Source organism: Gymnodraco acuticeps, unplaced genomic scaffold, assembly GCF_902827175.1.
Source record: "Gymnodraco acuticeps unplaced genomic scaffold, fGymAcu1.1, whole genome shotgun sequence".
In the NCBI taxonomy this organism is placed as follows: Eukaryota; Metazoa; Chordata; class Actinopteri; order Perciformes; family Bathydraconidae; genus Gymnodraco; species Gymnodraco acuticeps.
This window is the reverse complement of record NW_022989953.1, coordinates 1,677,659-1,690,136: the sequence shown is the minus strand read 5'-3', so window position 1 is coordinate 1,690,136 and position 12,478 is coordinate 1,677,659. Positions and strand designations below refer to the sequence as shown.

Genomic DNA, 12,478 nt, shown 5'->3' with positions numbered 1-12,478 from the left:
TTTGAGAAATAAACATTGAAGCTACTTGAGCTATGATTGATGTTTCCTCCAGAAAAATTGAGCTTTAAAAAAGTGTCCTATCAGCAGGGACTGAAGTGGCGTGTGTAAGGAACACATTTAAGCATATCAATTTCATTGCATGCTCAGGCTGCTGTGTGAGTTTTTGTGAGCTGTTTATGGACCCCCAAGGGAGGGCAGGGGAGAGACCTCTGTATCAAAACAATTCCAAAGCTAGCAGGAGGTGTGACATAAACAACAAGGGTCTTACCCTTCCCCTGTGAGTCCCGCTGACAGCCAACCCACCCTTATCCCACCAGCGCACACACACACACTTTTGCAAATTTGCATGCACGTGCACAGTCATACATGTCAAGCCCTCGCAATCTCACCCCTCCCCTTCTTCCTGCTGCTTATCTCACCCAGAGAAGGAGGGAGCATGAACAATGAATGGTTTCCATATGGAAATGGTAGGTTGCGTAAGAAGAGGAAAGTCATTGGTGTGGAAAATCAATTTCGCCAAGTTGCTCACATATAGCCTCTATTGGGTAAAATAGCCCACATTAGGCTGTATTCTCATGCAAAGCTGACTGCGGCGGTAGGGGAGAAGGATGGAGGGATACAGGTAAGAGGGGAGGATGGATGGAATTTTCAGGGGGACCATTTGGGGCCACAATGAAGGAATGGGGAGATATAATTCATGTCATGCTCTGTGCGTCCATTTCCTCACATGAATATATTAAAGTGCTATAACATGGGCTATATCAGCTACACCCATAGCAGGTCAATAGCATACTGTGGAAATAATTTGTGACCAAACGTATCTGATGAGTCTTGTTCCTCGCTGCCTGTAGTTCACCAAGGGGAGGAATCTGCACAACCCCCTGTGGACTACAGTTGTCCATCTTGGTATCTCCGGGCCCTTGAGTAGCTTCACAGGGACCACATTGAGCACAGTGCTGCTATGTGCTGGGGGCCCAGGTCCTGTGCTGTGGTCATGCTCTCCAGGGAGCAATTATCTATTATATGCAGGGCTCCGAATGGAATATATTTTCATGTTGGTGTCTGCCAGGCATTGTGAGATACGGTAGATCTTGTAGCGCCCGGTCCTATCTAGAACAAAGCTACTTGACACGTAGAGATACATCACAGCTTCGTAACCCATGGTAAGATAAATGTAGAGCCTTACACAGGGTCCAACATGAATGGTTGTTGGTTGACCGGTTGTCTTAAAGGGGACCTATCATGCTAAATGAACTTTTAGATGTCTTTTATACATAAATATGTGCCCCCAGTGTGTCAGGGAACTCACGCAGCATCAGAAACATTGAAAATAAAACCCTAGAAACTCTCTTTTACTCGTACCCAAATCTCTAAAAACGGGGGCCTCCTGCTTTTTAATTTGTTATCCATTTTTATTTTTTTAAAGCTTTATACCCAAAATCAGCACTTTTGAAACAGGAAGTGAAATAGAGAAATATATTTTGAGCAAAACACTTCATGTATATTTTCTATTTCAATATGTATATTTTCTATTTTCTTTTCTTGATTATTTCTATTCTATTTCTTTGTTTTATTGTAAAATGCCTTGTCTTTTATGCTGCAACAAAAACTATTTCCCAAATTGGGATCAATAAAGTACTATCTCGTCTCATCTTATCTTATAGACATGTTTTTTGTATATTTGTATATATCTGAGACCTATGCTATTGCCTAAAAATAGCATGATAGGTGCACTTTAAGAAAACTCAGGTAATATGATGAACCTGGAAAATGAAACTGTGCTGTTTGTTTTCAGAGGAAATTAACGGAAGAGTTATTGGAGGAGTTCCATGCGTTACTTAAGGAGACACAATGAATAATCTGCCGGATAAATAATAGGCTGTGTCACATCTTATTTGGCCTGTTCAAGAGGGGTCGAATTGAAAAGTAAAATCTTTCATCAGTGACAAAACAATTAATAATGCCAGGCAATCGAATAGCATGCTTTGGAGAATCATGCAGGTCTTGATCTCTGAGAATTTGGAGTAATGATATCATAAAACTTTCACTTCTCTTTTTTGCAGTTTTAGCATTGCCTTGGAGACTGCAGGGCTGATTAACTTCAGAATATAAACAAATTAACCTCGATGAAAAACTGTGATGTTACAAAATAATATATATTATATTTTCTCATGGCTGTATGCCTGATTACCAGATCCTGGTGCTATCTACTAATGCAGGATCTCTGGCCTTTCCAGCTGGAAATATATATATTGATTCTGTTAAATGCTATAACTCTTTATTAAATAACAACTTTGGTTTAAGCTTGTATATTTGTTCTTTTCTTACCAGAAGGTGATTAAGTGTGGAATTTCCACCACACTTGCAAACAGAGATGACCTCATGCTCTATCTACACTGTGAAATTGTAAAGTTGCGACGCTATCATGGTAACAAAATATGTCCACAGACGCACACTGACTTACAAGGTGAATATAATACCAGCGTCGCTGTTGCCGCTAGTAATAAAACATTCCTTTGCGTGAGTGACCTTTTCTTTATTTATCACCAGCAGCAATTTATGAAACATAAAACATAAAAACATTTTAAACTTTATTATCATGTAAGACAACCTTGAATAACTTTAAGGTTGTTTTTGTATGTGCTTGGGCCTTTGTTATGTCCTTCAAGTACCTTTAATAACATATAATGTTATTGAACTGAGAATGGGGGAAAACTATAGGTAACAAAAGAACCACATTTTGTGCAGAACTCACACATAATCAAATCAAGTTTTATTTATATAGCACATTTATAAACGATTTTTGGTCGAGCCAAAGTGCTGTACATATAATAAAAATAGCCTACAGTAGAGACACTTTACAGCAAATACAACAGCACAGATTATTCAGAATATCAGTATGAGAAAAACGACACCCTCTGTCTTTAGACATACTTTTTAAAGAGATTAGAATTACAAGAGAAAGAGAGATTACCTCTCAAGTATCAGGACATGTTGGCATTTCAACCTAATGGTGATTTAACCTCCTCTAAAATGAATATGAGGGACATTTTATAGCCTCAAAATGTGATGTATTTTTTATGTTTAAGACTTAATAAGGAAATTACATGATGCAATACTTCCGGACATAAATTACTTTTCTGACTAACTTGCAATGCCTTTCCTGAAGTAGTATAGTACTTGAGCTATAAATAAACATGAACATATGTGTTCATCATAATCAGTAAGATGACGTAATTGTACTGACCAGAACCACATTCCTTTTTAATGATTGCTCTTACATGTGGAAGCATTCTATAAAATATAAGTGTGATCATATGAGCTCATGTACTGTACTTACCTAAGAGCATTTATGCAGGGCCACATGAATTCAAATACATACTGACACGTTATTTCAAGCCTGTATAACGTTATTGAATGCACACATGAACACAGTTTGTGTGTTGAATATTATGTGATGCTCACGATAGCCGATTTTGCTCTTACATGAGTTACTTGCCCTGAAGCCAAAGAAAAGTTCACCTCAGCTCTCTGAACAATGGAGCGGTGGTTAACCTCACATTATTCATCACCCATGCTCACACATTTTAGACCAATTTTAGATGATCATCATCTATCCCTACAAAAAGGATCCCACAGAATCTAAATGAGCCCCTCTGAAAACATCCTGACCAGGATTACCAAAACATCTGCTGCCACACTGTTGAGTAAACAAGATAAAAAAGTCAGGAGATTGTTACATCATCATCACAAAAAGTGTAAGAGAAAAACCTATAGCTACTCTAAATACTTCCAATCTTCCCGCAGATTTCCAACAGGATGTAATTGATGTGGAGCTCCTCTTGTCACCCTCTGTCTGAAACCAGAGCCCAGTCTGTTGTGATTGGTTAACCCCTTAGAGATGTCCCGCCTCTTAGCCTATCACGTACACTGTGTTAGAGCGCTAGCCAATAGAAGCAAAAGTCTTACACTGTGATGTCACTATGTTTCAGGCAGGGCGGGGTTGTGTCGGGGAGAAACATCTGCTGGACGGAATACTGTGGGATACTAGCCTTTGCAGACCATTTACATGCACACAAAACTATAAAACGAATCAATGTTCTGTGTTTGCTACTAAGATCAGGCAAAAGTATGTATTTCAAATGTTTAATTCCACAATCAATGATTCAGTCATTTGTTGGTATACAGCTCTTCAGTTACATAGGTAAATATTAGGTTTAAAGATTGCCTTGTTCTCATTCATAACACTCCGTTCGATGTCTCACTATGGGATGCGCCTCAACGCGTATGCAAACAGAAGCATCAATCTCATTACGAGAATCCTGATTGGCTGGTGATCTTGACGTCTACGTCAGGGAATCCACCCACCCTTTAAGTAGCTTGCACTACGACGCAGCGTCATTCAAACACCTCTTCTCGCTTCAGAGCACATCTCGATTTATCAGTAACCGGGCTAGCTTAACGGTCCACAGACTGAACCCAAAGCTAACATTCGGTCGACGGACGCTTGCCGGTTACTTTTTTGCTCTGCAAGAAGACTGAGCAATATTAACACACCAGTTAATATTGTAATCTGCCTCGCCGTTTTGTATTTCCTCGTTCCCAAACGGGGAGGGAACGGAATTCGGCCCATACTAGATTTGAGAGCTCTGAACAAATATCTCAAAAGATACAAATTCAGAATGCTCACTCACACATCTCTGTTGCGTCTCGTGCGCCTAAACGACTGGTTCACATCAGTCGACCTGAAAGATGCGTATTTCCACATCCCAGTATATTACCCACACAGGAAATATCTGAGGTTCACCTTTCAGGGTGTCTGTTACGAGTACAGAGTACTTCCCTTCGGTCTGTCTCTCAGCCCGCGAGTGTTTGTACGGTGTACGGAAGCCGCGATAGCCCCGTTGAGACAACAGGGTATTCGCCTGGCAACTTATCTGGACGATTGGCTCCTTCTCGCACAGTCGGAGCAAGAGGCTATTACGCAGACGAATGTCCTTGTAAAACACCTGCTCGACGAGGACATCATGAGGACAGACAACATGACCACAATATCGTATATAAACCGCCAAGGGGGTTTGCGTTCTCTCCAGTTACACATGCTGGCACGCAAACTGATCTTATGGAGCTGTGGACGTCTCCTCTCTCTGACAGCGACGCACGTAGTGATGAACCTCGGGGCGGATCTGCTGTCCAGAGGTGCACCACTATATGCAGACTGTACTCTACATCCAATAATTGTGAGTCAGCTGTGGGTGCGTTACGGCCGAGCCGCGGTAGATCTGTTCGCATCAAAAGAAAATGCTCAATGTCAGCTGTTCTTTTCAATGCGCGATTTAAACGCACCGTTAGGCGTGGACGTGCGCGCGCACGTTTGGCCCCCGGTCCTTCTGTACGCGTTCCCACCCCTGGCTCTGATACCCCCAACTCTGGCCAGAGTGAGAGAACAACGCCACACACTTATCCTGATAGCTCCGCACTGGCCTGCAATGTACTGGCTGGCGGAGATATATCAGCTGCTGTGCGGGCAGCCGTGGAAGCTCCCACTACGCAGGGACATACTGTCTCAGGCGGGGGGGATGATCTTTCACCCACACCCAGAGCGCTTGGCACTATGGGCCTGGCCCGTGAGTGGTACAATCTGAATACAGTGGGGCTCCCTCAGAAGGTGATGAACACTATTCAGAGTGCGAGAGCTTCCTCCACCAGGTCTCTCTATGACTGTAAGTGGAGGGTGTTTGAGGAGTGGTACCTTCAAAAAGGACACATCTCTTTTCAATGTCCTGTCGGGGTGATTTTATCATTTCTACAGGACCTGATCGATAAACACAGAGCTTTCTCTACGATCAAAGTGTACCTGGCTGCTATTGCTGCATGCCATGTGGGCTTTGAGGGAAAGACGGCTAGCCAACATCCCTTGGTCTGTCGTTTTATGAAAGGGGCTCGCAGGCTCCTCCCTGTTTCCAGGTCACTGGTGCCCTTATTGGACTTGGCAGTGGTTTTAGATGGGCTCACTCGACCTCCATTTGAACCCCTAGAAGAAGCTGACATGAAACTCCTGTCACTGAAGACAGTGCTGTTACTGGCTCTGGCATCTGCCAAGCGAGTCAGTGACATTCATGCGCTTTCTGTACATCCTTCATGCACTCAGTTTGCCCCGGGGCAAACAAGAGTGTTGCTGAAGCCCAACCCTGCCTTTATACCTAAGGTGGTTGGCTCATGTACCCCCATTGCAGGGGCGGATCTAGACAAATATTCATGGGGTGGCAAGAGGGTGGCAGGAGATTTTGAGGGGTGGCATCCCCTGGCAGAAGTATATGCTGATTTAAATCGCAGTGTAACGGTACACGTACCCGTACTGAAATTATTCGGTACGGGCCCTTCGGTTCGGTACACGTGTGAACCGAAGGGTACCGAACGAATATAACGTTAAATGTAAAAAATTGAGAACATGAACAACTTTCTGGAAGTAATCTTAGGTATATATATATCATAGAGCGACCAAGTCATTTCATTGGACGAGAGGCATACTATGAGAGCTGGTCAAAGGGATGCGTTCAAATGTAGTCAGTAATTTGAGGAAATGGCGAACGCAGAGAAAGTTGAGCTCGAAAATCCTCCAGCATCATTGAAGTCTCCAGTTTGGGAACATTTTGGTTTCGCAGTTACGTACAAGGATGACGGACAAAGACAGGTGGACTGAACCAAAGCTGTTTGTCGGGATTGTTCAACTAACATTGGTTACGCGGCTGGCAATACATCAAACTTGCACACTCTTTTGAAAAGGCATCACCCAAACGTGAATATCACCGGTACCAAAAGAAAAAAGACTGAAGTGCAAACCCAACTCCCACTAGCATTTAAGCCTCCACCACTCGCAACAAGTTCAGACCGAGCCAAAGCTATTACAAACGCCAAATATCCTTATGTTGCCATGTTAGCAAAGCGCTACCTGGCTGTATCTGCTACCTCTGTCCCTAGCGAGAGGGTGTTCTCCACAGCAGGAGACATTGTTAGTGCCAGCAGATCTGCCCTTTCGGCAAGCAATGTGGACAAGTTAATTTTTCTTTAAAAAAACATGAAAATACAATGACAAGCAAGTCCTAATGTCAAGCTGGCTGCTTAGGTACTAGTACAGTACAGTTCAAATAGAGATTATTTCAGTTCATCGAAATGCTGCACCTTAATGTTTATTTTATTATATTTTGTATTTATTTGAGTGAATATTCACAGTTTAATAATAATTAAACAAATTAATATTTTTTTTAATGTTTTGTGATAATTTTTTCTGCGAAAACGTACCGAACCGAACCGTGACCTAAAAACCGAGGTACGAACCGAACCGAAATGTTTGTGAACCGTTACACCCCTACAATCAATGTTAACTTGGAAAGCCACAATATTAATATTTTAACTCAATGACATTAGGTGATATTATTGTGGCACATCAGTAAAGCCTTACATATAAATATATAAGGTGGCAGACGTAATTTAATGAATTTTAACTGAACAATAACTGAATGAGTTTGTTTCAATCTTAGACCAGCAGGGGTACCAAATCTATGAAGACTGCTGCAATAAGTACATTCATTAACTGTCTCATCGATGTTTGTCTGAATGAATATGATACTATTAACAATCATATTATTCCTATCAGCTGTCAATCCCTTTTATGATTCACATATTCATTTATTATTGAATAAACTATATTCTTTGGAGGAGTTAATGATGAATGTTCATCAAGATGCTTGCTCACCCTCCTTCAAATTTGAAAAACAAGTAATTATATCATTATTGATATACAGTTACAACCTTGACTTTACATCAGAAAGAACAAATATTAAAAAAGTGACTAACTGCATCAGTTAGGGTTAAAAAAAAAAAACGTGTATTCAGCTAAAACATATACATCGCTGCAGTAAGTTATTATCCAGTGGAAAGTCCTTGTCTACTGGCCTGGTTAAATCAAAGTGGTTACTTTCTGTTGGCTGGGCAGTGTAGTTTTACACACCGTCTGATTTTACTTTCTCAGGACTTAAAACAGTTTTTTGGGGGCAGACCCCCTCAAAGAAAAAAAATATACACACGCATACAAGGTCATCATCTTAATAGTTTGTTATGCTCATCGAGTCATCCGCGAGCAGAGCATCAAGTTGGCATGTCTATTACAGCTGAATGCGGCGATTAATATTTTGTTCAGCAAAACGCCTCACAAACGTATTAAGATCCAAAGCTTTAGTGCGTTTTGATTCAATGCTGAGTACAGCCAAACTTGACATTCTCTTCTCTGTAATTGTAGATCGCAAATACCTCATTCCTTCCGTCTACTTGGGTCCGAAATGCTTCTCGATCATATTTCCAGTCTCGCGCCAGGGCCGGGGGAGGGGTTACAAGACTCGCGTCTTGTGCTGCATTCACTTGCACTCGGACATTAGAGATTTTCTCTCATAAATGTCCGATGAGCCACAACTTTTCTTTCAAAACAAAGATGCCAACTGGGGTGGCAGCTGGGGTGGCAAGGCTATTGTTTAGGGTGGCAGTTGCCACCCCATGCCACCCCGGTAGATCCGCCCCTGCCCCATTGACATTGTGGCATTTCCTCCGCCGCTGTGTTCCTCTGAGGAAACAGCAGCCGAATTTGCTGTGTCCAGTTCGTGCTTTACGAACCTATATGGACAGGTCAAAAGAGTTTCGATGCAATGACCAACTCTTTGTATCTTGGGCTAACCCTCAGAAGGGCAAGCCCGTTACCAGGCAACGGCTCTCCCACTGGATTGTGGAAGCGATTGCTCTGGCTTATACGAGTCAGGGTTTGCAGGCACCAACGGGCCTGCGTGCTCATTCTACTCGTGGACTGGCTACATCCTGGGCTTTGTTCAAGGGTGTTTCCATCCAAGACATTTGTGCAGCAGCGAGCTGGTCCTCACCGCTCACTTTTGTCCGCTTTTACAGGCTAGATGTCTCTGCTCCAAGTGTGGCCCGCGCAGTGCTGGGTCCCGTGTTGAGACAGGGTTCTACCTGTTACGTTCTGGTTGTTTTTGGTGATTTTCGAGATAAGCATGTCTAGCAATACGGGAGTTTCAATATCCCATAGTGAGACATCGAACGGAGTGTTATGAATGAGAACTATAGGTTACTTACGTAACCCCAGTTCTCAGAGTAACATGAAGTGAGATGTCTCACCAGACGGCCCTTCTTGCTAAGGCGAAGCGAGAAGAGGTGCTTATTTTGAATGACGCTGCGTCGTAGCGCAAGCTACTTAAAGGGTGGGTGGATTCCCTGACGTTGACGTCAAGATCACCAGCCAATCAGGATTGGCGTAATGAGATTGATGCTTCTGTTTGCATACGCGTTGAGGCGCATCCCATAGTGAGACATCGAACGGAGTGTTATGAATGAGAACTGGGGTTACGTAAATAACCTATAGTTTTCCAGATCCCCGATTTCAGAACTGGTTAAAGCTCCACTTAGAAGGTAAAAATGGCAGCAGCATGTACAAGGGGATTACTTAAATTATAAGAATGACTGTGAAGAATTGATCAAAGCCTCCATTTACTATATTTAGTTTACCTGCAAATTGTCACATTTATTTCTTCTGAGTCAATGCGAACATTTAAAAAAATATATATATCTAAAAGGAAAATATGTGTCATTATATTGAATGGTTTAAGGTAAGCCCGACCTGCGGCTGACATCAAGGATTACAATGCTGCATCCTGAATTCAAACCACATGCATGGCAGAAGTAAACACACACAGCAGCCTTGTGAAACTCTCTCCATTTATGACTGATAAAACAGCCCACCTATTGCCTTTGTATTAAGTGGCCAATAATGGAAGCTTTTACTGTGTTTACTAATTTAGCAATGTCATGTTAAAATGTCTGAGCAAGGAAAAACACATTTCAATATGGATTGAGTTTGACTAGTTTTCACTCTATGATAAAGAGATTATTTCAGGATTGTATTCACACAGCCCTTTTTTTAAAGTAAACAAAGAAAAATGGCTTCTCTTTTCAGCAAGCAAAGCCATTATAGTATTGCTGTTAATTACACCCACACTAATAACACTTTCTGCTTTGTTTAGATGCTGGCAGAATGTCCTGAATATTTGTTAAATCTGTGTTCAGCATGTTTAATGTTTTAAAGGTGGAGAGTTCTTGCTCTGTTTCTATGAGGCCGGTCATGAGTCCAGTGAGTGACATGCCCTCTGATCTGGGACAGCAAGCCAGTCACTGTCAGATGTAGATATGGAGTAAAGTATTATTTTGCATAGATAGGTTCTTTGGCCATTGTGTAGCAGACAACAGCAGCAGTCAGAAGATTGTTATGCCAAACTGCCTCAGGCACTAAACTTGTTTATTTAAAGGGCAGCAAAGCAGCAGAATTCTGCTTAAGGAATTTTGTAAATGTGTAGAATCTACATCAAATGTAACTTGTAAATGAATACCTTTTACATTTTATATTTACATTTTGTTGTGCATGCCCTTGTATCTAATACTGTTGAATTTGTTATCGTTTGTCTCTATCTTCACTTTTGCTGTAACCATGTTAATTTCCCCTCTGTGGGATAATAGAGGAATTCTGATTCTGAAATGGTGACCAAATAATTGTGCAAGTGAAAGACGCATAAAGACCTCTGATTGAAATGTGCCTGTGTTTAAGCTCAACTGAGGCTAAAACAAATTTAGAGCAATACATTAGGGTTAGGATAGGGTTAGGCTTAGCACTAAACCTAAGGCTTTCTGTTGGAGCTATTCATTGAGTTATGTTATTTAGTAGGGAGTAGGATACTCATTGAAAATGTTTCCTGAGTAAGAGCTGCTTAATGTTGCCGCAGCGGCAGTTTATTTTTGAATTACATTTTCAGTTTAATTTCTTTATTTCGCCGCGAGTAAAAAACCTTGCCGTTAAAGCAGAGAACTTTTATTGATATTCTATATGGATGTATACAACAGCGGAATAGGAGGCTGTACTGGACAACAGCTTTACCATTTGAGTATCAGAGTAACTGTTTCACTGCCATTTGATGAACATTAACACAGTTAAATCACTGAATGTTGGAACAAAATATTTCAGATTGTTTTCCGGATAACAAACAAAAACATTGGGATATTAATGAGACTTTAAAAGGCAAATTAAATGATGACTGATGGCCAGTAAAGGCAATGAGTGATACTACTTCCGTATTGAGTAGAAAACGGAGCATCACGTTTTCCATATAGGAATGGCATTTTATCTGGAATAAGTTGTGTTTTTGTAAAACAGCCAATGTAAAAAGACAGTGATTACACTAAAACAAAAAACAAAAATACTATGTAGTGATTGAATTGTATGTCTGTGTATGTCCTATAGCTGTGTATATGACATCAAAACCTTTGAACCTTTTGAGATCAATTTGTTGACCACAGGCCTTTTCCTGTCTTTTGGCTAAGGAATTACTTTTTCTTGTTATGACAAAGAATGACTTTTTGAGTTTATGAGAGGACCATCTGTCACTTACCTTGCCAATGACCCTGGGGAAGGGAGCTCTCTGGTTCTCAGTTATGATCATAGGAGGGACCAGCAGGGATCTCTTGGAACGGGATGGGACCATGTTGCCGACACCCAGAATGTCCTAAAAGACAATGGAAGAGAACAATATTGTTGAACTTTGAAATAACAAATATTTTATATTTCATGCGTGTAAGCCTTTCCTTTAATTATTACATCTCTATGGCTTAAACAACATTTAACACACGCAGCAAGCAGTAAAGTTCGCATTTTGGTTAAAACATATATTTATTTTGAGTGATTCCCAATTTTGAGTAGCAGGAACTATATAAAAAGGAATACAAATATGAACTTGGGTTTAATCAGCCCATATGTCGAATAAGGGGATAGGAGCGATGCTGGATAACAAATATTTAAAACAAAACAGGGGCAACCAAGCCAAAAACATTTGCAAAACTGAAGAAATGAAAGATGACAAGGTTTGGGCAGAGCAACTGAGTTGTTCATGCAGAAAGAGCCAATCTGAAATCTTATTGTTGCTCTTGAAAGCACAATAGCATAATCTAATGTAATGTTCCACTCTCCTGCTGTAGTCAACAAGGATGTGGTTGTTACTGTATAATATAGCGAGAGATTTCCCGCTCTTTTCTTTACTTATAGATCACTTGTACATTTAGGGCCCTTCTGTTTGGATGTTGACGGAAATGATGTCAGTCACTGAACAGGAAGCTGGAGTCCTGCCTGCTGACAAGGAGCTGATGACCTATGGGGGGACAGGCTGAAGGGTGTCTTTACACCTGGACACCAGCCGAGAGATATTAAATACACACAGAGACAAACACACACACATTAATTAATAAATGTTTTTCTTAAATCTCAATCTCTATAGAGATTCCAGTGTCTGTTGAATTCCAACACAGAGACATATTCTAGATTCAATCTATAGAAAAAATAAAACAAATGCATTTTACTCAAACACATACCTAG

General features: G+C 41.1%; 1 protein-coding gene across 1 annotated transcript in view; it reads right to left on the bottom strand.

Annotated features, from left to right (window-relative positions):
• cdh13 (cadherin 13, H-cadherin (heart)) overlaps nucleotides 1-12,478 on the bottom strand; it is a 467,262-nt gene that overhangs the window by 269,955 nt on the left and 184,829 nt on the right. The window contains exon 4 of the mRNA XM_034210651.1: nucleotides 11,502-11,615. Coding sequence (XP_034066542.1) covers nucleotides 11,502-11,615 — 114 coding nt within the window. The remainder of the gene's footprint in view (nucleotides 1-11,501; nucleotides 11,616-12,478) is intronic.